Source organism: Peromyscus californicus, unplaced genomic scaffold (genome assembly GCF_007827085.1).
Source record: "Peromyscus californicus insignis strain IS unplaced genomic scaffold, ASM782708v3 Scaffold_8__1_contigs__length_139910024, whole genome shotgun sequence".
In the NCBI taxonomy this organism is placed as follows: Eukaryota; Metazoa; Chordata; class Mammalia; order Rodentia; family Cricetidae; genus Peromyscus; species Peromyscus californicus.
Window position 1 is genome coordinate 52,873,268 of NW_026294606.1, and position 26,190 is coordinate 52,899,457.

The 26,190-nt window shown below is 42.4% G+C and overlaps 1 protein-coding gene across 4 annotated transcripts in view; it reads right to left on the reverse strand.

Moving 5' to 3' along the window:
- Window positions 1-26,190, reverse strand: part of Adarb2 (adenosine deaminase RNA specific B2 (inactive)) — a 543,626-nt gene that overhangs the window by 85,714 nt on the left and 431,722 nt on the right. For all 4 annotated transcript variants that reach the window (XM_052729375.1, XM_052729373.1, XM_052729372.1 and 1 more), the window contains one exon: window positions 3,805-3,919. In XM_052729375.1, coding sequence (XP_052585335.1) covers window positions 3,805-3,919 — 115 coding nt within the window. The remainder of the gene's footprint in view (window positions 1-3,804; window positions 3,920-26,190) is intronic.

The window sequence follows — 26,190 nt, forward strand, 5'->3', positions numbered from 1 at the left end:
CAAAACATTTTGTGTATGCAGAAATTCTCAAAGGATTAATAAAACAAATTCTATTGGATAGAAATGGAGAACAATGAAATTGGGGAATATTAGTTTCTATTCATAAGTTCTTTGCTATTTGATTTTTTTACCACATGATCGGGCTAATTAGATGAAGATTAAAAAAATCAGCCTGTTCATAAGTATTTATTTTCCCAATAGTATTCCTCATAATGGCTAAAAATATAATATTCCTTCTACAAATAGTGAAAGTTGAATGAAATTTATTTCAGAATCAGTTTAATTTATTGCATTGTAATTGGTATAGCATGCACATCACTCTCTCTTAGAATTCCTTGGGCATTTGCTTGAATAACTGAACTTGAATTAAGTTTACATGGCACACAAATTTGAGTAAGTGAATATTTACAAATATTTTATTCATTATATTGCATATTTCTTTATAATCTTTTCTAAATCAAAGTTTATTAACTATTCCCTTTATAACAGGAAAGCAAATTCCAGCAATTGATACTCCAGGGTTCACAGATGACTGGTTACAAAGCCTTACCTTGTAAAGACTCTCTTTCACATACTGAATTTAGTTCACATAAATAAATCAATCATCTGTATAGAAAATAGTGTGCTTGCTGGCAACTGAAGCATTATCTTTTCATAAGCCCTTGTAAAACGTAACTGTTTTCCACGTGAAGTCTCAAGATAGCTTCCAAAAATTGCTATTTTCAGTTTCCTATGAAAGTGGAAAGATATTCAGAGCTGGAAACTGTTAAAAACCAGCTCACAGAGTCACACTCATGTAGACTTTTGAACGTGGACATGTATTGCACAAGGGAAAAGAGGAGTCTCTCTCTCTCTCTCTCTCTCTCTCTCTCTCTCTCTCTCTCTCTCTCTCTCTCTCTCTGCCCTCTCTCTGTCTTACTTTTCCTGCTGAATTGTCCTGGCAGAAACCGATGAGGCACTTCACATTTTTAAAAACTGCCAATGTTTTGTTTGTGTGTTCTGACTCTGTGTATGATACTTTCTTAGGATTATTTTGTATTGGTTTTTGTTGTTTTTTATAAGTGACACATTCCCCAGTTGAATACCAGATTCACAAGAGTAGGCACTTGGTCAGTTTTATTTTTTGCTGTTCCCCCAGAACCTTAGTATTGTTGGCACCCAGCTAATAACATGTGCATCAAAGATAGCATGACTACAATGCACATTATGTGTTTCTTACTATGAGTTAGAACTCTTTTCTAGTTTCATTCTGTTGCTATGATAAATATCTTGGCAAAAAGCAGTCTAGAGGAGAAAGGGTTTGTTCAGCTTACAATTCAGGTGATAGTCTATCATTGAGGGGAAGTCAAGGCAAGAACTCCAGCAACTAGTCACATCACATCCACAGTGAAGAGTAGAGACACATACATGTGTAAGGGCCTATTTCTTTACCTGCTAGATGTCATCTAAATTTCTTATCTCTTATATTGTTCAGGAACCCCTGTCTGGGGAAAGGTGCCACTCACAATAGGCTGGGTCTTCCTATATCAATTAAAAATCAATTTTTAAAAAACAGTCTCACACAGACAAGCCCACAGGATGACCTGATCCAGATAATCTTCCATTAAGACCCTTGGCCAACACAATTCACACTCCATGTTTATTTGTGTGTGCGTGTTTTTTTTTTTTTTAAAGAGAGAGAGAAAAAGTACAAAGAAGCATAAAGATAGATGGATCTGGGAAGAGTTGGTGGAGAGAAAAGAATATGATTAAAATATATTGTATTAACTTCTCAATAAATCAACAAAAGCATAAAAAAACTTTCCAGGTGAGTCTAGGTTGTGTCAAGTTGAAAGTAAAATTTAACCAGCAAGCCTTTTCCAAGTGTATTACACATCCACACATTTAACCTTCACGGTAACCCCACTAGGTAGGTATTCCTTACGTTAGTCTCATTTTAATGAGTGAGAAAACTAAGTCCTAGAAAGGCCAAATAACCGGCCTTGAGTCACACTAGCTGTAGATGGAGCTGGATTCATTTTGGCTCCCTCAATGGGCCATTAGATTTCAAATGAGAGGTTGAGTCTTCTCATGTAGAATGGTGGTAAGTGCAAAGAAGATTGGTGGCTGGGTAGAGACAAGACTGTACCCAACAGTGATGATCTTGGCAAAGGTTGTTTCAGCCCTGGATTTAGAACATTTCCTGTTTTTCAGGGACAGATGCCATTCAATGTGCAAAGGGAGGGGAGGCAGCCCTCACAGTGGCTCAGGCTTATGCATGACACCACATACAATGATATCACTGAAAAAAGCAAATTGCTTCGCCCTAGAACAGAATATTGTGTCTGTAGAGTGATTTTCCCCTTGCAAAGCATTTGATGTACTTTATCTTACAAATTACACTGTGAGGAAGCATTGTGATTTCCACTTTGCTAAGATGCAGGAATTGGAAAGGCTGGATCATATACACTGCACCAGGCATATGATGGGGCCTGAGAGCTTGTTTTCCTGTTCCATTGCTCTTGGATATTAGAGTGATTCCCAGGTGTCTAGAATGACAGGGAAACTCTGACAGTCATTTGATTTTTTTTCATTTTTTAAGTGTAAATAATTTGGACACCAGATAATTTTTCAGTCCTAGAAGTTGCCTACTTACACAAAGTCACGTGTGAGTGTGAATCTTTTATTGCTCCCAAATAATTTTTATTGATAATCATTATTCACTTTGGAAATAAAAATGCTTGGATTTACACAACCTAAGGATTAGTTACATTTGCTTAGTAATTAGAAAATTTCAGGAATCTGATTATTCAAATCCAATCATCATTTTCTCCCTACCTGGCATACAGTAGCAGTGACCTCCTATCAGGCCTTGTCATTATTTTTCTAGAATGGAATTCTATTTCTGTGAGCAGATTGGAATGACGAGCCTGGATAAGAGGGAGGATCTTCACCCAGTAGTTTATACCCCAGCAAGAGGATCTTAAAACACTCAGGAGGCAGCTACTTTGAAATGTACCCCAGTGTCTTGTATTCCTCTGTATCTTCCCCGTTCTCCATGTCCCTTTGTGTCTTTCCCTGTCCGCCATGTTTCTCCGTGTCTGCTGTGCACTGTGTCCCAACTGGATTCCCATATGTCCTTGCTGTCTTTCATGTTCCTTTTTGTCCCTGCTGCATCACTTCTTTGTTTCTTTGTGTCCTCTTATGTCCCTTTGGTGTCCCCTCCACTCTTTTCTCACGGCCTTCTACTGGTGGGAATGGATGTGCAGAATGTACACTGAAAAGGGCCCACTGACATTCGGTGGTGAGAGAAGAAGGTACTTTGACAGCCAGCATCCCTTGGACAGTCCACCTCCACACCTGACTTCTCTTGTACACACTGGCTCCATCCTTCTGCTCTGTGTACAGACTCATGTAGCATGCTTGTTCTGTATAAGTGGTATCACCAGTCAGCAGTCTTAGGCACCTTAGAAGGGACAGAGAAGCAGGGCACCTCCTTATCTATCAGCTTCAAGTGACTTATGTGGTAGACTGGTGTCTGATTCCAGCTTTTACAAATACCGGCATCATTCTTGAAAGTAAGGGTATGCATAAACATCTTATGGAATTCATGGGAATCAAGAGAAGTATCAAAAGTTTTCACAATACTGCCAGCGGGGTTTTTCTGGTAGTATCAGGTGGCCACTAATATCTTTGTATTCTACATTGTCTTCCTTTGTCCATCTCCATGTGGTAGGAAGCATCCTTTGTCTCCTAGGACCAGGTTAATATTAACATTTCTTTCTATGGAGACAAAAATTCCCATAGGAAAAGAAAGGTAGTTACCTTTTGTCATGACGATTCCTGCCAGTGATTTGTGGCGGGCATACACAGATGTCAGGCCGACTGTCAGTTCACGGAACTTCTGTGTAACCAGCTGGGACACAGAGTCTGCAAAATCCTGTAAGACACAAGCATCAGTGCTCTTCGATGCGATGGACAGAAGCAACTTGTGACAGCTGGCTATTGCACACCCCTCTCCTCAGCTCTGCCTCATGCAGTCCTCCAGAGGAGGCCCCACTTGTCTGCTGTCTGCTTCTCCCTGGTCCAGGACTTTAGCAAGGAGTTGAGTTGGGTGTGAGGAAGTAACCCCCAGCATTGCTTTTGCTGAAAGTCCAGTTTGTGCCTGATTTGATCTTTGCTCTGTTTCTGGGCAGAAACAGATCCTTGCTCTGTTTCTGTTTCTCCTGTCTGAGAAAGCTCCCACTCTACATCTGAGTAGACCCTTGTCTTGTGTCTGAGCTTGTCTTGTCTTGTGTCTAAGCTGGTGCTTGCCCTGTGTGTAAGCAGGTCCATACCACATGTTTAAATAGGTCTCTGCCCCGTGTCTGAGCTGGGCACTTTCCTGTGTCTGAGCAGGTCCCTGCCCTGTGTCTGAGCAGGTGCCTATCCTGTGTCTGAGCAGGTGCCTATCCTGTGTCTGAGCAGGTACCTGCCCTGTGTCTGAGCAGGTCCCTGCCCTGTGTCTGAGCAGGGCACTTCCTTGTGTCTGAGCAGGGCACTTCCTTGCGTCTGAGCATATCACTTCCCTGTGTCTGAGCAGGGCGCTTCCCTGGGTCTGAGCAGGTGCCTGCCTTGTGCTCTTGACTGAACAGGCAACCTTTATGTGAAAACATACAGTTCCTTCTTATTTTTGTTCTGCATAGCAGCAATCTCAGGTCAGGTGAAACTTGATGGGAGACATCCTGAAAGACTTGCAGGGGGGATTTACATTCATTCTTGGTTTGCTTTCTTTTTAGACAGTGATTCTCAATCTTCCTAATGCTGCAGCCCTTTAATACAGTTCCTCATGTTGTGGTGACCCCCTAACTATAGTTATTTTGTTACACTTTATAACTGTAATTTTCCTACTGTTAAGAATTGTAATGTAACTATCTGTTATGTAGGATATCTGATATATGACCCCAAAGGGGTTGTTAACCACAGATTGAGAACTACTGTTTCAGAATCAGAGACCAGTGTTTAAGTCGCCAGAACACCTCAGGCTACTCTTCTGGAGACCTGTTCACCACAGATCTCCTTGTGCCATAACCTCTCATCTCACCTTCAGACAGATGAACCCACAAACACAAGTATGTACACATGAACACATACAGCATGTAATACAAATAGCATACACATGCACACACATGTACACACAAATATATATGCACTCACAATACACAATGAGTACTGTACACATGCATGCAGGCACACATGTATACACACATATACATGTATATCTATACACATAAGCATATACATTTATACATACACACACATACACACAAGTGCATGTACACCAACTTATCCTAAGGCCAGCTCACATTTCTATTAAAGCAGCATGTGTATGGTAAGTATCAAGGCCTAGAAGGTGTGGTGACTCTGTGGCCACCTCTCCTCCAGGTCCTGCAGCTGCAACCCTGTGTTCTAATTATGGAATGCCTTTTCACTAGGGAAGCTTGCATGGTGTGACTGTCACAAGCAGCATAGAAACTTGGTTGGAATCCCAAATCTGCAGCCCATGAGCTGGGGTAAGTCATTCAGAACCTATGAGCCCCATTTAACCAATTTACAAGGCCATCCTTTTTAAGTTTCATCTGATCATGTTTTGGGAATGATTAAATGGATTATCACTTCTTAGATGCTTAGCATAGTGCATCACACTTGGTAAATGCTCAATAATGATGCTGCAACTGTTATTCTTATCATTATTGTCCCTGGTCCTTGCAGGTATTGACCAAATCTTTATGCAACCAAATAAAAATATCAAAAATCAAACCAGCTTTTTTTGTTTTAGTGAGTTGGATATTAATGCTTCTGTCATGTGCCCATTGATATTGTGCAGGCAACTGATGTTTAGACATCTGCTATATAAAACTAAGAGATAAATTGGCAGGTTAAAGATTTCATTTGTATGCAATAAAATGTGTTCATGTGCAAACAGGGCTGCCTCAGGAAACAATGCTGCCCACAAAAATAACCTGACAGATCCCCTCCCAATTCTTCATTGATGAAGGGTGGGCAGTGGGGGAGGGCCCAGGGCTGTGTCTTTTCAGCACAGCTTCTGGGATTTGAAGGTCTTTTTCTTTGCTACTGTCACTTCATGGCAGGTGCTTGTGTTTTGAAATGCTTTATAAATCACTATGGAAACCCTGTAAAGGACAGATACTACACAAATTGGGCTCTTCCTAAGTGGCTGTAGTGCTGGGTGGGTAGGAAAAAGGCAAGCCCTGAGTTTTCTGGGACTTTTGTTTAGGTGGCTTCTCCCCAGCTCTTCTTCCACTCAAGCTGTTTGGTGAGTGACCCTGACTTCCAGGGGTTTGCCAGAGACAAAATTTTAACAATAAATCCTGGATTGTCTTGAGATTTCCCTGTCCTTTTATGTTTTAGAGATTGAGGTCTAAAGCCTACATTTCTAAACACCATGTGCTAAGACATGGTGCTGGGAATGACTGTAACTAGGGTTCTTGGAACAGTAGAATCTTATTGTGTCACGGTTCTGGAGGCTGAATCCCAAGACTCATGTGTCACAGGGCTACCCTTCCTTGAAGGGTGTCAATAGAAGATCCTTCCTGCCTCCTCCAGTGCCTGGTGCCCCACCGTTTGTCACTAGGGGAGGCCTTGAGGTTTTATAGCATGATCCTATCTCTGGTGTTCTTGACTGTGGACTCAGCGTGGTGATTGGCCCACACGAGCTCCATGCCTTCCCTGCTGAGATGGATGACAGCTCCAGGAACTGTAAGGCAAAACAAACCCTTTCTCCTTTAAGTTGTTTCTGAGATGCTGGCATGAGGCTCCATCACAGCCTCTGTCTTCCTATGGCCTTCTCTCCATGCCCTTGTCTTTTCCTCTTCTGTCTCCTGTATCTCACTTTGCACTGAGTTCATGTCACATAAATTATCCAGGAGGAGCTCATCTCAACTCCCTTAACCTGATTGCATCCACAAAGATCTTTTCTCCATATGGTTGCAGTCACAGTTATTGCCTATGACTTGGGGACACTGTCCCTCTGCTGTGTTCTGCCACTGTTCTTCCACTTCAGGCTGTAAAAGAGAGGATAGCTATTTTTTCCCACAGAGGCACAATCCATTAACTGCTTTTCTTATTGCTGTGACCAACCACCTGATAAGAAATAACTTAAGGGAGGCGGGGTTTATTTCAGTTTATAGTTGCAGAAGCCACAGTCCATCATGGTGGGGGATGACATGGCAGAAGAAGTGTTGTGTTCACAATCAGAAAGAATAGAATGGATAGGAAATGGGGTCAGGCTGGAAAAAACCCTCAAATCCTGCTCTAGGAGTTCTACTTCCTCCAGGAAGGCTCTACCTCTTGAGGACCAAGTGTTTGTACATGTGAGTTTATGTGGTGCCTTTCACATTAAAGTCACAATACATGGATTTCCTTAATTTCTACTTGTTTTTGAGCAGCTCAACTATTAATTTGAAAAAAACAAAGGGGCTGTTCAAATGACAGCATCATGGGTCACATGTGAATGCCCTCAGTGGCACACTAGGAAGCAGCCTTCACAGCAGGCCCTGATCCTCACTATGATCAAGGAGGGTGGCATCATCCCCATCTAAAGAGAAGGTCTGATGTCAAGTCCCGCTACCTGTGCTATCTCAAGAACTTGGAAAACTAGTTTTGAGCTGGAGATAGGAAGAGACTCAGCATTGGTTGACATGCACAGTTCCTCCTCCTAGAAGTACAGATGCTGTCAAGTGCTCAGAACGAGAGAAAATGACCCAAAGAGCTCCTCAGTGAATAGAGAAGCCCCCATCACAAGGGCTGTGTGGTGGGCATGGGGCCATCTGCTTTATCTTTCCAGAGCTACTAGGCATCTTCAAAGGGGATGTTCTCCTAGAACCCAGATTTGATGGCTCAGGCCTGGCCTGTAGAGTCCTAATTCCATGCAAGACCTTATGTTTTGGGGTCTTGTGCAGGTTTGGGAAATTGAATGAAGCTGTCCATCCTGGGTCCTGAGCCTGTAACATCTACACCCACAATCCCCTGCTGGTTCCCACTTGATCAGAACATTGAGAAAGGCTTGGTCTGAAGCTGATGCTTGATGTAGACTGAACCTTGAGGGAAGGGAGTGGGATTTCTCATGTTTCCTTCCTCATATTTCCATTTCTCAGGTGGCAGAATGAGTTTGTTCTGCTCCCCCTGCTCAACTGTGGAACACACCAGTAGATATGTTACTGACAGGTGCCTTCCTGAACTTCCATCATTTGGGAATGACTGTCCTACCCTGGAGGCCTCAATGACATCCTGTCATCTCCACATGACCTATAATTTTCTTGTTATCTTGGGGATCAGTTTCTAATTTTTCATGCATGTTAATTCTTTCCCAAGTCTTTTAAAGAGCAGAGCATGTGTGTGTCTTCTAAAATCTCTTTCTTGGCTTTGGACATTGTGTCTTCCTTAGAGTTATTCTAAACAGCATATTTAATTGTCCTTTCTTTTGATCATGAAATACTTTAGTGTTCAAAGATGACAAGGCCTAACAGGAGACATTTCTTAACTCTTTTGTACGTGCTTGATAGGGCTCCTGCTGAAGTCCCCAGAACAAGACTCCCTCCAAACACTGAGTACTTACATAGATTACAGAAAGACCAACTTCATTTTGGAAATCTAAATATCACTCTGTATAGCAGGAATCTTAAAGGTACTGGCCAACTTCTCAGCTGGTCTTGTTTCCTCAGACTGGAAGCTTCTGTGTCCTCATCCCAATGGCTCTCAGCTGAACTGCTGCTCGAAAGCCTGAAGCTTAACCAGCTAAAAGCTTAACCAGCCAAAAGCTTAACCAGCCAAATGCTTGTAGTTTCTGGTCCTCACGCCTTATATACCTTTCTGCTTTCTACCACCACTCCCTGGGATTAAAGGCTTGCTTTCTGGGATTAAAGGCATGTGTCACCATGCCTGGCCATTTCCAATGTGGCCTTGAACTCACAGAGATCCATGCCTCCAGAAGGTTAGGATTAAAGGTGTGAGTGTCACCATTTTCTAGCCTTTGTATCTAGTGGCTGTTCTGTCTCTGACCCCAGATAAGCTTATTAGGGTACACAATATTTTTGGGAACAGAATACCACCACAGCTCTGTCTCTCTTAGGAATGGGAGGAAACACAGACAACAGAGACTTGGGGCCTTTGTATGCATTATCTCATTTAATCCTCCCAAAGAAGGTACTACTTTATCCTCTTTATTTACTGAAGTGGTGCCACCAAAGTCACCTGGCTGGGATGCAACATACACAGAATTTAACCCCCACTCCCCATATGACTTAGGCCTTCCTTGCTGAATTGGTAACCTAATTACTCCAGCAAGAAGGACAACTGATGTCTTAAGACTTCCCACAGGCTTAGTTCCTCCTGCACGCCTTGTTTGTAACTGGACATAACTGAATGTGTACTGTCATCCTGAGGAGGGTCAGGGTGTACACAGAAGGCCCAAGATCCCTTGACACCCTCTGGGCTGGTATCCCAGGATGCTTTGCACCCATTATGAGTTAATTAGCCCTGAGCCGCAGCGATCCCCTAATGGAGTCATTTGAGGAAATGCTGAAGCAGAACAAATCACATTTGGTTTGGATCTCAGCATTTCCACAGATGATGGGTTCCTCGACTCACTTGGTTTGGCAAAGCACAGGGGCCGATGGGACTTCAGGTGCTGTTCACAGAGTGACAGAGACCTCTAGCTAGCACAGATGGCTTCGGATTGAGAAAAACAGCATAGCGGGACTGTTCATGGGGGCAGGGTTTCCCTTATCTGGTCACCTCCAGGAGGCCTGAGATACAGCTTCCAATCATTAGGCTACAGACCCTGGCTCTCCACACTCAGTCTTGGGAAGGGCAGGTCATGGTCGTCAGTAACTGTTCCCTAACAGGGCGGGTAGGTAGGGCTTCATCCTCTCAACACACATAAATACCCTGGCTGCCATACCTGTTTATTAATCTGTTGTGTGCTACTCTGTCTCGGTCCTTTAAGTCCTACAGACTGATAAGATGGTTCAGTGGGTGAAGGCCTTACTTACCTCCAAGCTTGTTTTGACCTGGGTTCGATTCCCAGAACATACATGATGGAAGGAGAGAACCAATGGCCACAAGTTGTCTTCTGGATTCCATGTGTGTGCCATGGATGTATACCCTTTCCCACATAGACACATATATACAAATAAAATGTAATAAAAATGTAAAAATCCAAAATTGTTCATTGTTTGCAGTATTTTAGATGTTTTTTTTCTCATGTCTACAGCCCACCAATGCTTAGAAGGCCAGTAATATCCTGTTGTGGAATATTTCTTTACACTGTGTGAAGAAGTGTGTTTGGTTTAATAAGAAGCTAACCAGCCAATAGCTAGGCAGGATTTTTGGGGCAGAGAGAATGCCAGGAAGAAGAAAGAGGAGTTGTGAGAAGATGCTGACAGACAAGAGATGGAGAATGAGCAAGACATATAGGAGGAGAGGTAACAAGCCATGAGCCATGTGACAGGACGTAGATTTATAGAGACGGGTTAATTTAAGTTATAAGACCTAATTAGAAACAAGCCTAAACTATCGGCCAAGCTTTCATAATTAATAATAAGTCTCTGTATCGCTATTTGTGAGCTGGTGGTCCTGATGAAAAAGTCTGACTACAATAGCCATGTGAAATTCAAGCAATCTTGCGTGATTTTTTAAACTCAGTTTCATGTTTTTAATGACATAATCTACCTAATGCTACCTTCATGACTGGGGATCATTGCTTGTGTTTATTGTGCACTTTTTTTGCTCTGCTCTAGCACAGTGTGTGGTCATGGATGTCATGGACAATGGTGCGCATCTTGAATGGATGACTGAGAATATGAATTCATAAAATCTTCAGGAGTGAACTAAATGAACATATGAGTGGCTGTCTAAAGGCTAAAATTTTCAGGGAAAAGTTGATAATTTGCCTTTGTTAGTGACCCTTGACATTCCTTTCAGCTGTAACATACAGTCTTTGTCTGTAGGCCCTGCCATAGCAGATTCCTATTGACTTCCTGGCTTAAACAGTTCTGAAGCCTAGAGGGACATCCTAGATTAAGGTGTGAGCAATCAAATCAGTTCCATGCTGAGCCTCTTCTCTTAGCTTGTGTGCACTGCCACCCTACTGTGTGCTCCCATAGCCTCTTCTTGTGTGGATAAAGCGAGAAAGCAAGAATAAGCCTTCTAGTGTCTCTCCTTTAAGGACACTAACCCATGGAATTAGGGCCCTGATTTGTTTGACTTTGGCTACTTCCTCTAAGGCCCCACTTTCAAATATAGTCACTTCAGCACTTAGGGCTTCAATACATATATTAGGGGCACCCACTCAGTCAATAGCATTCTGCCCACCTCCTAGCATGTTCTTTTGCATGGTGAAACACATACATTCATCCCAAGCCTTGAGTCTATTTTAAATAACAACTAAACAATGTATGGGTGGGATGCCAAGTATAGTTCAACATATGGTAAAATTCCTCCCTAGCCATGAACTTGAAACCAAACAAGTGATGTGCTCCCATAATACAATGGTGAAAAAGACATAGAGTAGATATTCTCGTGTCCAAAGGACAAAGAGGTACTTGGTCCCAAGCAAGTTCAGACCCTAGCAGGGTAAAATCCATTCTATCAGAAGCCACCACTTGATGCTTTCAGGATCACCCACCAGGGTGACATTTACTTCTCCCCTGGAACAGGGGAGAGAGAGAGAGAGAGAGAGAGAGAGAGAGAGAGAGAGAGAGAGAGAGAGAGAGAGAGAGAGAGAGAGAGAGACAGACAGAGAGAGAGAGACAGAGAGAGAGACAGAGAGAGACAGAGAGAGATATCTTTTGGTGTGTCTCACCACATACAATATTTTTGAGGCAGGGTCTCCTATATCCTAGACTCATCTCAAACTCACTTTGTAGTTGATCATGACCTTGGACTTCTGATCTGCCTCTACCTCCCAAGGCATATATATACCCATGCCCTGTTTTTTTTTTTTTTTTTTTTTTTTTTTTTTCGAGACAGGGTTTCTCTGTGCAGTTTTGGTGCCTGTCCTGGATCTTGCTCTGTAGACCAGGCTGGCCTCGAACTCACAGAGATCTGCCTGGCTCTGCCTCCCAAGAGCTGGGATTAAAAGATTGCACCACCATGCTCGGCTCATGCTCTATTTTAAAAACTAGTGCTGAAGAATGAAGCTGGATCTTCGTGTGTGTGTGTGTGTGTGTGTGTGTGTGTGTGTGTGTGTGTGTGTGTGTGTGTGTTAGGCAAGCACTATACTAACTTAGCCATAGCCACTGTCCTTCAGAGTTTCTTCTTGTATGTGCCAGATGCATTTGGATTAGGACCCTACTTCTATGACTTCATTTAACCTTAATACTCACTCCAAATACAGTCACATTGGCACTGGGGTTCTAATGTATGGATTTAGAGAGGACAGAGGCATTCATCTACAACATACACCAAAACACAGAGTCACCCAAAGAACATCTATTATACCTTAGTCTGACAGTTACAGATGGTACTATACCAATCACCCTTGTGCTTCATAAATTAGAACCCAAAACATGTGCATCAATAGAGTTTGCAGGGATGGTGTTTGCCAATAGGAATGTTTTCTCAGTCTTTAATACACTACCATTCCTTGCTCCCTAGCACTGTGGAGCCATGGAGGCCAGGACTGTCTTGTAGTGTTGGAAGAAATGATATTTACCATTTTAGGTAGGCAAGGCCCTCAAATGTTTAAGAGATGCTCCTTGTCTTCTACAGCTTTTTATAATGTCTTTCCCCCTCCTGCACCCCAGCCCTGTTTCTCTCTTCCTTCCTTTCTCTAGGGGAGATGATGTTTTCATGATACTGCCACAAGAGGCAAGAGACAATGTTACTCATATGTTGTGAGCTATGTAGTTTAATTCATATTAAGCCACTAATGTGGGAGTTGTAGGTTACAGCAAGGACATTATAGAGGAAAGGAATGAACTATAAACAAGACAAATAAAACCTTAATGTCAAGCTCAAGAAAACTGAATAGTCTTCAGTACTGAGATCCGTACAGCTTTGGAACTGACCCGACTGTGGCAATGGAGAATGAAGAAATGATAGACACATGTACAGAAAATCCAGGAACAGGTGGGCTGTGTGCTCTGATGGAGACATACCAGCAGCCCAGAAACTCAATGTGTTTATTATATACACTGGATGAGGAGATGGGTTAACTAATCTCTATAGAGGTCTGTGTAGGGGAGCATCTAAGGCTGTAGTCATCCAGAAGATGAAGCTGTGGTTGATTCTTTCTGTACACAGTGTCAACATTCATCAGAACTCAGACCAGGGGGAGGCTTTGCTATTCTCCTGAGCTTCACCAGGGAAAGTCTTGCTATTCCTATAGGTCTGAGGCATTGGGATTCTTGACATAGCCATTCATGTCAATAATACACATTCACTCAGGACGTCATCTGCTCTCACACACCATAGAGACTTGCAACACTGTGGATAGAAAATAACTGGCTGATATGGTACATCCAGTGGATCTTTTGGTGACCTGTGTGGTGGCTCCATAAGAAGTTAGCTAATCTATAGCTGACATGATAACTGTGAAAGGTCCAGATGACAATTTACCTTCTTCAACCTTGTGTCAAATTAGGATGTCTTCAGTACTGGAGGCAGTTTTTTTTTGTGGGTGGCCTGGGGTGGGGTGTCCCAGATTTCAAGGATCAGGTTCTCTGCTTTCTTGCTGGCCAGCTGTAAGCATTTTCAATATGAAAGTAGCCATTATGGAAGCTCCACTTGTATGGAATTTTAATTCTGCCTTGTGGATTCACATAGATGAAGAGACACAAAGCATGGGTTGTTTATCTTCTTTGTTTCAGATGACCTTGGACCACTATAAAGAGAATTTGAGTGCTCTGAGATTTGTCTGGAGATTTCCCCTAACTTGGGTGCAAAGCTATCCTCCATAAAACACCTATTGAATGTTGCTCCATATCTCATCAGATGGGCCTCAGCTATGGCAGATGCACAGACTGTAGTTGCCTTAACCCCTCATGCCTGTGCAAAGACTCCAAACAGACATGACAGCTGCTGTCTCTGGCCCAAGTAGGCTCTGTGAGGGCATTCCCCACTTAGAATCTCCTTTGCTGTAACCTTTCTGTCTTTGTTATTTTGGAAAACACCTTTGAAGAATCCATACACTTTATACTAAGCACGTTTCTTAACTAATGTTTCACAAAGGTGACTGGAAGAAGAAGAAAGAGAGAGAAAAACAAATCAAGGATTTCTCTAACTTTTCTTACTTTGGGTGGTGAACTCATTAAAATAAAGACAGCTTTTCAGTTGTGCATTAAGATTTATTTCTTTGATGTTTAACCAAGAGTTACTTTCTGTGATCACTTTAACGAGTCTTGCTCATGGCTCCAACCTGAGACTCTTCACTTTCCTTTGAAGATCATAACAAGTGTAAGCAGATGACTTCTACTCATAATGCCCACTTTCCCTAATACCCCACCTCCCCCAAGTCTTTGTCTCTGCCTCTAAGAAAGGACACAAGAACACATTGTTCTGGAGTCAGGTTCATTATGGATTCTTATCCTCCTCAATATGTCAGGACAAATTTGGTGTTTATTTTGTTTTTGTTTTGAGATGGAGGCTCACTATACTGAATTAGGCTAGTCTTGAATTCTTGGGGTCAAATCCTCTTGTCTCAGACTCCTGAGACTGAATCTATGCCATGGGGTCCAGTTCACTTAGGATTTTGAATATTCAGAGACATACACTACCCTTGTGTTTGGTAATCATCTGTCTGTCTATCTATAATCTATTCATTCTCTTTGTCTTCTTTTATGTATTTATGTATTGATCTATCATATGTTTTTTTCTAGACAATATCCTTCTATGTAGTCAGGCCAGCCTTAAACTCATGCCTCAGCCTCCCTGGTGCAGGGATTTCAGGCATGTGTTATCATACAAGGCTTAAACATGCACATTTCAATTATTGTCCCCAGTCATTTTTATTAATTTACTCTCTATTTGCATGTTCACATGCATGCATGAGGATATGCATGCACACACACATGGAAACTGGAGAACAACTTCAGGTGTCATTCCCCAGGAGCTGTACCCAGTTTTTATTGATTAATTTTGTTATTTGACAATGATATGTATTTATAATATATATGAATGTATTCTGATTACTCTCCAGTATCCTGCTTATCTCCGTCCAGTCACTGTCAACTCTCACTCACCACTATTAGTCCCTTCCTCAGACTCACCTTGGTTTTGGTTTTGATTTGTGAATCATTTAGTGTCCAGGGCTGACTATGTGACAACTGGGTTGGAATTATCCACTGGAGCCTGATGGAGTCATCAGGGGGTACACATCTGAAGGCAATGATGCTCCCTGAATCTACCATTAACAAGTCGTTCAGTGGTGAGGTGTAGGGCCTCCTGGACTCTCTTTTTCCATACCTGACTTTTTGGGGTTCATTCTTGTGTAGATTCAGTTCAGGCCTCCCCAGATGCCTTGAGTTCATAACTGCAATGACTGTGTCCCACCCAGAAGACGACATTCCTCTACTCTTCTTCCGATTTTTGGCTCTTAAATTTTTTTGTCTCCCTCTTCCTTAATGTTCCCTGAGCCTTAGAGGGAATGGGATACTTACATGGGTTGTATAAATATGGCATATTTAGGGCTGAACTCTCATTTGCCATGTATTCTTACACCTTGTGCAGACTTGAGTTTCTGCATTTACCACTGTTCACTAGGAAGAGAGACAGGGAACTTCTCTGGTGTTTGAGGACAGCCGGTAAAACCCTGGGATCCGCCTCTCTCTGCATCCCTAGCACTGTGTCACCATCTCTAGGATCGTAGCTGGATATAGAGGGCTGAACTCATACTTGCATGGTAAGCACTTTACTATCTAAGCTACCTGCCCCCTCCAGCCCTTAGAGCACTTTACAAATGGGTTTTGCAAAGGATAACTTGACAGAATGTTTATGTGTTTTTGTAGTCTATGTGGTTTTCCTGGGTTTTGAACAAGTTATTATTATTATTATTATTATTATTATTATTATTATTATTATTGTTAATTATTTTATTTTCAGACTTTCAAGAATCATTGGGGAAAAAGAAAAAGATGTTGGATTTAGGAAAGTCTAGAGTAATCATGGCTTTGAGCTTTTCTGCTCTTTTTTAAAGTCAATTTTTGAAAAAGATTATTTATTATGTATACAGTGTTTTGCCAGCATATATACCTGCATGCCAGAAGAGGGCACCAGATCTAATTTTAGATGGTTGTAAGTCACCATGTGGTTGCTGAGAATTGAACTCAGTTTCTCTGGAAGAGCAGCAAGTGCTCTTAACCTCTGAGCCATCTCTCCAGTCTGAGCTTTTCTGCCCTTTATCTTTCCATTTTCCATTTCCCCAAGAAAACCCTTTACTTGCCTGCTGTCTCCACAGTGGGGCTATTTTAAGTGACACATCTGTATGTAGTTTTTCGTAGTTGAATTTGTGTATGTAAATGACATTATTCTTGATTATATGGGGCTCAGAAGCAAGACAAGAATTTGGGATTCTTACAGGGAAACATAGTTGTCTAATTGGACACTGGAGTTTCATCATTTTAATTGCATGCTGCTAATGCAGTCAACTTTGTTTACTGCAAACCTCACTCAACAGGTCTTGCAGTGATTTCGCTTGCTTTCCACCCTGACAACTGATTTACACTAGAAGTAGCTCAAGTGCTCAGATTTGAACTTGCATTTGATTAGTCATTTTTTTTCTGCATGTGCATGTATATGCAGTATGTGTGTATATGTATTTGTGTGCTTGCATGGGTGTGGGTGTACATGTGGGGGCCAGATGAAGATATCAGAAACCTTCATGATTGCTCTCTACCTTATATACTGAGTCAGGGTCTCTCATTAACCTAGGGATCACTGATTCCCTTAGTCTGTCTAGTCAGCTTGCACCAACGATCCCTGGTCTCTGCCTCCTGTGTGCTGGGATTACAGGCAGGCCACCACACCCACCCAGCCAGGGTTCTAAACTCTAGTTCACAGTGCTTGACAAATGCCTTACCCACTGAGCAATTTCTGTAGTCCCTGATTAGTTTTATAAATTTGAATTCCAAGGCATGCTTACAGTACTGCCTGGAGTTTGTTCAAGCTCCTGTGGTTGATAAATGTGTGTAAATTTAGCACAAAACAACTTAAAGAGTAAGTAAGCTTGTGAGCCAAATTACACTGTATTATTATTTTGAAGGTTAGTATAAGACACCTTATCCTACTTGGAGGATAAAGACACCACACTGCATATTATGAGCAACATGCACCTCTGTTTCATAGCCTTTGACTGTGTACAAGTCTGTGCAGTAACAACTGTGGTGATTATAACATGTCTATAGTTTCTGTCTATTCGAGCTTTGAACTTGAATCACAGGAGATAAATATACTGATTACCCTTTTCTCATCACTGTGACCAAATACCTGACAGGAAGCAATTTATGGGAGGAGAGGTTTATTTTGGCTCACAGTTCAGGGATATAGTCCATTATGGCTGAGAAGGCATGACAGCTAGGTTGGCTCTGTCTGGGGTGGCAGGGGGTAAGGCATGCTAGGCTAGGTAGTAGAGAGCTAGGTAGATACCAGGGCCAGGTTATACTTCCAAAGGCTTCCCCCAGTGACCTATCTCAGTCAGCCAGGCAAGACCCCTCACAGCCTCATAACCTCCCAGTGTCACCAGTTAGTGACTGGGTGTTCAGACACATGTGCCTATGGGGGGGCATTTCACATGGAAACTGGAAGAAAACACAAGTAAACCTAAGTTTCTCAACATGGTTGAATTGCCAGCTTCTTTATCAAGACTACCTGGATGTGGAACTCCTGACTCCTATAGCATTGAGAACCTGAACTCACTCTTGATATTGCTTATATTGGTATCATTCTGCTTCTTTTGTATCATATATGTACAATGTTTCATAACTCTCACAGGCAAGTAGTTACTATTTTAATTGAGTCTGTATTGCTTAACAGTAATTATAGTAAATAACACTGCAATTTACTAGGCACCAAACACTTTCTAAATTCTTTACCTGCATTTTTGCTCTTGATCCTCACAAACTGTTTCGTGGTTAAAGTTACACCACCACCTCTATTTTCGTTTGTGAATTAACTATAGGATATATAGCCCATTATGCGTGTATTGTAGATTATGTGAATTAACCACACTGGTGCACTGAGATTTCTCTGGAGTCATTGTGTGATGTGCAGTTCACACGTTTGCTTTATTTTCAGCCTCCTTAGATGAATTTTCAAGAATGTCACTGGCCTGGGGGAACTTAATGCCTCTCACTGTGAGTGCACTGTGGCTCTTGCCACCTGCCAATGTCCCTCCAGTAGTGACTGCGCATCACTCTTTCTAGCCTCTTGATCTTCAATGAAAACTCTGCTGGGACCACTTCAATGTCATTTCACTTCACCACCCATGTCACTGGGGATTGCTAGTCCTGTCATATAGATGTAGAAGTTTTAATAGATATGGTAACTTGGCCAAAGCTTTTTTTTTCTTAACAAGTGGGTAGTTGAGGCTAGAATGCAGTAGTGTTGTCTCAATTCTGAGCTCTGCCTGTCTTAGCACACCATCTGATGCTCCTCTGAGGTTATTCCATGAATGGTATGAGGACAGAAATCTCAGACAGTACAAATCCTTCAAAACTAGAATGGCTTGGTCAATAAAATACTTCCTGAGCATGTGGACTTGAGTTTGCTCTTCAGAACCAGTAGAAAAAGGCAAGGTGTGGTGATGAATGCTCATAAAACCGGTGCTGGGGTAACAGAGACAGCTGGGTTCTTAGGGCTTGCTGGCCAGCCAGCCCAATTTGATCAGTCAACCTCAGGTCTCAGTGAGAGACTATGTCTCAAAAACCAAAGTGGACAGCCCCTGAAGAATATTACCTGAGGTTGATCTCTGGCCTCCGTATGCACAAACTCACATTTGCACCTCCATATGTACACACACCTGTAGTACGAATCTTAAAAGATCTTATTAATAAAATCAAACCTGGAGCCAGGTATTGGGGTGAATGCTGGAAGATCAGAGAAGCAGAACAAGCCACAGCCACCTTACCTTGCCAGTTCCTCAGCTGATCCTGTTTCCTCAGACTGGAAGCCTCTCAGTCCTCATCCAGAATGAATCTCAGCTGAACTGCTGCTTGAAGCCTAAAAGCTTAAGCAGCTCTAGTTCCTGGTTTTCATGCCTTATATACCTTTCTGCTTTCTGACATCACTACCTGGGATTAAAGGCTCTCTTCCTGGGATTAAAGGTGTGAGTCACCATGCCTGGCTGTTTCCAGTGTGGCTTTGAACTCACAGAGATCCATGCCTCCAGAAGGCTAGGATTAAGAGTGTGAGTGCCACCATTTTCTAGCCTCTGTATCTACTGGCTGTTCTGTTCTCTGACCCCCAGATAAGTTTATTAGGGTACACAATATTTTGGGAAACACAATACCACCACACACACCTATACATATGCAGTTGTCTCACACACTCACAGCAAGTCTACCTAAATAGTCTGGGTTCTGTTTTGAAAAACTGAGTAGGGGGTGAGGGTTCCAGATTCCTTTATGGTCTATCCCTGATTACTGTGTGGACAGACACAGTGTCCCTAGAAACCCCACTTCCCTAGAGGACAGGTGAGGGCCTGAGAGTTGGGACAGAGGCATGTGAGAGGCTTCTCTGAGATACAGAGATCACTCTACAGGGAGACTCTAAACCTGCTCCAAAAAGCCAGGACTAATCAGCAGTTTGCCACATCAATTTTTCATTAAATATGAAGAAGAGAGCCACCCAGATGTACTCATTATTGTTGGTGATTTAGCAATTTAGAAAATGCCTACTAAAGGGTCCCTTGGTAGCATGGGAGGGTTAATGTGTCTTCTACAGTCATTCATGGCCTCCCAGGACACCATTTATACAGTAAGAGGGAGAGAGAGGCACCACCCCCATGAAATCTCATCATACAGCCCTGGTTTCAATCACGGGGGATGGATGTTGGCAGCTGAGATTGGTGGTAGAGCTGGGGCTCTTGAGATAGATTCCTGAGGGACTCTGCCAACTTTCTTTAGGACATAGATTCCCACAGATCTAGACCAGAGTGGAAGCTTTTAATGTCCAAATTGGCATAAACTGGCCATTTGGAGCAGAAGCAGTCACAGGAGAGAGGATTTGGCTTCTTGTTAAATGATAGTGATCAGGTGCTTCCCATTCCAAAGGTTAAGTAGGGAAGTTGACCCACATTTAATGAGCTGCGTGTTACTGTACTTCACAGAAACAGAAGACAAAACGCCATGTGTGCTTCTGCTTTTGGTTGCCTGAATTTTGCTTCTTGGCCCTGATTACCATAGCAAATTACCAGCATTATTCAAATTAGAAAAATAAACTTTAAATGGGAACATTGCAAGACTCAAACTTTATTCATTTCCAGTGGTAATATTTTGAGTGGCATAAATAAATAAATTGTGTTCAAATTTGCAATAGTAGTCCTCAGGGTAAAACTGACATTCAGCCAAAGTGGTAAGGATATTAAAATCAATAGATTATAAGGGAAAAAGCCTTTAGTAAATATTTTTCTGCTGAAATCCCTTCTTTGTGTTTATGCTGAAATATCAAAAAGGTTAGATTTGCATGTGGGTTGGACAAGACCAAATCTGGGAATCTAGACCACAACATTCTTGTTGCTCTTTTCCCCTTTGAATTTTATTTTGCAGCATGGAGTGGTGGGTTGTAAGGATCGTGATGAGAGGAGCTTTGGGGGTAAGGCAGTGTTCACATGGTAATGGTGTCCACCCTCCATGCTATGTCACAGATTTGTGTTCCCTTTGAACATTCTAGCCTCCCAGAATTGAGAAGGCTGCTGGGACAAAAAACAAAACAAAACAAAAAACCACTCAGTGAGACAGCAAATCAAGGGTTAGAGTTACACAGAGAAAATGTTGGCTGATCTCCTCCAACTTCTGTCTCAATATTTATTTACGCCTCTGTGTAAAAAGCAGTCTGGATGTCTTGGTCATGAATCCTGTTTGCTGACAATTATAACAAAGCCTCATTAATTTTAAAATCAAGGACTGCTGAAAATCACTGTCCAACTAAGCAATTCAAATTGTCTGACTATTCAATTCTTTTGTGTCTCAAATTACCTACAGACTGACAAAAATTCTGAATGAAGGCATGAAAAATGAAAGTCCTTTGTTATAACCATGGCAGTGTGGGAAAGACCGTAATACTTGGAGTCAGAACAGTGGTTGACTTCTGTCCATGTCTTCATCTCACTGTGCCACTGCTAAGAGGCATTTAGCATCTCTGAACACCAGTTCCTCACCTGGAAGAGGTATTACAATGACAATCCCTGAAAACTCGGGTTCTGAATCGCAGCACAGACCTATGCCTATGAGCACTACTGTGGACCCTTTTTGGGTGATGTATTTTTAAAGGTGGGAGGACATTATGTAACCTCCCCAAACACAAACAGACATGCATTTTTTTTTTTTTTTTTTGGTTTTTTTTTTTTTTTTTTCGAGACAGGGTTTCTCTGTGTAGCTTTGCGCCTTTCCTGGAACTCGCTTGGTAGCCCAGGCTGGCCTCGAACTCACAGAGATCCACCTGGCTCTGCCTCCCGAGTGCTGGGATTAAAGGCGTGCGCCACCACCGCCCGGCCTCAAACAGACATGCATTTTAAGGAGCATCATCAGTGCCATTGTTGGCTGGCAACAGCACAAGATTGCAGGTGGCATCTCAGGGGTCCTTTCTCTGTCCAGTTTGGAGTATTCTGGTTAGATGTATCATGGGTTCTGAGATTCAGAATCACCACATTTTTGGCAGGTTTCACTCTTCAGTCATAGCTCATCAGCAACTCCCATCCCACTGGTCATCCCACAATGACACTTTACTTGTACCATCTACCTGCTCTTTTCTCAGCAACTGATCCAACCAACATGGCTGGCACCTGCCTTTTTTTTTTTCCTCTCAGGAAATGCCTGGGAAGAACCAATGGAGAGAAACTGGGGCCTGTTGAGAAACCTAACAATAGTAAACTCAACCTGTTCTTGCTATGGAGCTTTCAGGCCAACAGGGTTTGGACCCCATTGACGATTCTGTCTAATTCCACATGGAGCACAAATGAGCTATCCATGCTGAGAACTTGTTTAATGGTGGGCTTGTGATCAAAGTTAATCATGCTATTCTTCCAGACAACTAAGTGTTGGCACTTCATCATACAGTAATGGTGACCAACACAAATGTCATTTAGGTATTATTATATTCTGGGAGATTATACAGAATAGGACTTCAAAACAGTCATTCTGAAGATACAGGAATCCGGATTAATATCCCGACTTTGTTGCTTAGCTGAGGTTGAAATATCATAAACAGGGTTTGACTTCCCCCACTTCTCAAATATGAACTGTGCCTATATTAGATGGGGGTGTGATGAGTTAAATGACTTTGTGCATCAAAGATGCTTATACCAGGACCTAGCATGGTTTTTTAGCATCTAGTACTCACATATGAATAGTAGGGGCCGGGAAGATAGCTTAGTCAGTAAGCATTTCCCATCCGCATGTGAGGACCTGAGTTCCAGCCTCAGAATCCATGTGAAAAAGCCAGCATGGTGACATGCAATCCTGGAGGAAGCAAAGACAGACGAATCCCTGGGGGTTCATTTATAGTTAGCCTAGCCTACCTATGAACTCCAGGACAAACGAGGCACCCAGTCACAGAAACTAAACCAAACCCAGATGATGGCACCCAAGGAAGACACCCATGGTAGACCTCTGGCCTCCATGCACACACATGCGCAGTTGCTCCTGCATTCACAAGTGCGTACTAATACCCTCCCTACCCAGAAACGATCAACTGTGTTATTATCATCCACCCTTATGCAAACACAAGTTTTCTTAGGAAAAAAGTGTAGAAACACTGAACACTCACTTGCATTGTAAGATTAAAGTTTTCTCCATTGTAGGCTGTTTAAATAATGTGTTAAGCAGGTGCAGGTGACTTTGGGAAGGTGTTTGTTAAACTAACCTTTTCTGAAATGTCTTCTATGTCAAACTGCTTCCTTGAGTCCTCCCCCCTCCCTCCTGACTGGGTTAATGCTGTCTGACCACACAGTCCCCCTGTGATTCATTTTCCTAACTCATGGTGTCATTTACTTGAAAAGAACTGGAATAATGGGTTGAATCATGAGGAATCCAAAGCTGTGTACTTGACCTTCACTCTCCACCCACGGACACAGGTGTGGGTGTATTTTGGATCTAAAGCCAAACTAAGGAGAAATTACATGCCTGTCAACCATCTCATTTAGTCATTTTCAGTAAAAACATTGTAATTTTTTTGGCAAGGAAATGTTCATTAATTAAATTCATTTTACAGTCTTTTATTATGTTTAAAATAATCATTTTATAAAGATTGGGAGCCAGTACCTTCAACCACAAAGCATTCAAACACTAGTAAATGTTACTTGAAGTTATACTGTCCCGTGTTGTTAGCTACTTGCTCTCTCCATGCCTTGTGTTCTGTGTAAGTGCTCCTTCCTCTAGTTCCATAAATCATGTCATTATTTTGTGACTGGTGACATGTACATCATCCTTATTAGACTTGTGCTCCCAGGATAAGCACTTTAAGTCATCTTTGTTTTCATAATACCTGGTAGATACACATGGTTTGTCCTAATCAAACTCTGCACTTGACATTGGGAGGTTTACATACGCACACCTTGCCTCAAAAACCTTCCTCAGAAGGGGAGTAGGGAGGAACTGAAAGGTATTCATCAGAGCTGTTCTCATGGACAAGCTGTGCTGTCTCCAGAGTGGCCTGGGAAGAAACCATAGTGATGATATTACTTCCCAAGCATCTTTGCTTTTATTTCATCTCCTTACTTGTCCCCTGAGGGAAAGAATCAATCAAAATTTATTGAGCAAAGTACTAATGAAATATAGAAACAAATAAAACAAGGTTTCACACACACACACACACACACACACACACACAGAGCACACACACACACACACACACACACAGAGAAAGAGAGAGAGAGAGAGAGAGAGAGAGAGAGAGAGAGAGAGAGAGAGAGAGAGAGAGAGAGAGAGATGCCTATAATACAAAGAGGAAATAGGAAACGTGATACAGCATGTCTCCAAGGCTCCCTATATAACAGGTGCTATGCTGAGTAGCCAGCACACACAATCTTTGTTACGATCCTCAGAGGCTACTGGAATCATTACCCTGCTTTGCAGAAGACTAAGTGGAGGCTGAGAAAAAATAAGATTTCTTGCTCAGAGTACATATACCCTAAGTTGTGGATTCAGGATCCATACAAATTCATTCAGATTTCCTGGAGTAGTACCTCACAGCAAGAGTGAGAGCAACAGAGTGAGAGTTTCAGGCCTATGACCACTTTCACTTTATCAGTTGAAGGGAACAAATGACACTCAACTTCCTCAAATAGGAAGGCAACCAACCATCTGCATCAGAGTCAACTGAGGGCATCTGGATCCATACGCCTATTCCCAGGCCTGAAATTGAATCAGGGCTTCTGACCATGGATTTCAGGAGACTCTAATCCCAGGGGAAGTTTCCCAAGGGAAGTAGGTCGCCCCAATCCTGAGGATTCCGAGAGGGAACGGGAAACAGTCTTCTGTGTACAAAAGCAGGACTTCAGGAAGCCAAGGTCAGCTGCTCTGCAAGTCACTTCTCATTACCATAACCAAATATCAACAGAGCAGTTTAGGAGAAGAAGCATACAGCTTCAAGTGGGGGATGTCCTCATAGTGTTTATGGGGGAGGCCATGGTAGTGCTTACGAGGGAACCCCCCTGTTCACGATGGCATGCTCGCTTCTCAGAAAGCTCAGACTGGAACTGGGACCAGGCCATAACCCAGAAATCTTGTCCCTCCAACCTCACAGACTCTAGCTAGGTTCCATGTCCAAGAGATCTCACTTCCCAAAGCAGGACCACCACCAGGACTAACTGTTAAAAAACGTGAGCTGATGGGGACATTTCACAGTTAAGCCGTAACAGCTGCTGGGCAGTACAGACCAGGAATTCACAACTTGTAGGCAGATTCCACTGAGGGGCAGTGTGATAACTAATCTTCATTGTCAATGTCACTGGATTTAGAACTGCTCAGGAGACACACCTCTGGGTATGTCTGCTAAGGGTATCTCCAGAAAGGTTTAACTGAAGATGCAAAGCAGGATGTGAATGCAGAACGGGAGTGGTACTGAACTGGTACTGTACTGTACTCCCTGTACTGGGTTTTCAGACTGAATGAAAATGAAAAGGGAAAGTGAGCCGAGCTCCAGCGTTCACTTCTCTCTGTGTCCTGACTGTGGATTCAATGTGGTCAGCTGCTTCAAAGCTCCTACCACAGCCAGAGCTGCTTTAACCACACCTTCCTCACTCTGGCAGACTGTGCCCTCAAACTGTGAGCCAAAATAAACCATTCCTTTTTAAAGTTTTGAGGTACTTTGTCATAGCAACTAGAAAAGAAAGTAATACAGATAGCCTTGTGTTGTGAAATATTAGTGTGTTTTATTCAAAACCATTTTACTCATAGCATATTCCCTGGCCTTCAAAGACCTGCCTCACCTCACTGGAGTCCATAGCAACGCTTGCTTCCTTTTCTCTGGTTCATGTAGGCTTCACCCTACACAGTCCTACCAGACAGCATGGCAGCAGGACTCTCACTGAATTTAGCCTTTTGTGGGGAGACTGGTCACCACCCATTCCTGTCACTTTGCCCCAACAAACCATACCAAGTCAGAAGCAAAAGCCCAAGGTTCCCCAAACTCTAGTCTCCCTGTTTCAGGGGGTTTTTAGCTGACTCTCAACCCATGGACCAGAAAGGTCTTTGGTATGTATGATGGGATGGATTATAATCGGCATAGAATAGACTGGCAGTTGTGAACATTTTTTAAATTCAGTTTTATGGCATTGAGACATCTTAATTTGGGGTTGTTAGCATTTTCTAATTCTATACAACTATCCCAAATAAAGACTCTAAAGAAAAATGAAGCAAACAATGATTTGAAAATAAAAAAATATTGCCTAAAGTAAAAGAAGGAGCATAGCTCTATGAGTAGTCAATGCTATGAGAGTTAGGGGTATCCTCCATGTGGCTGAGGGTTGTAAGAGCACACATTTCCTTGTTTTGATGA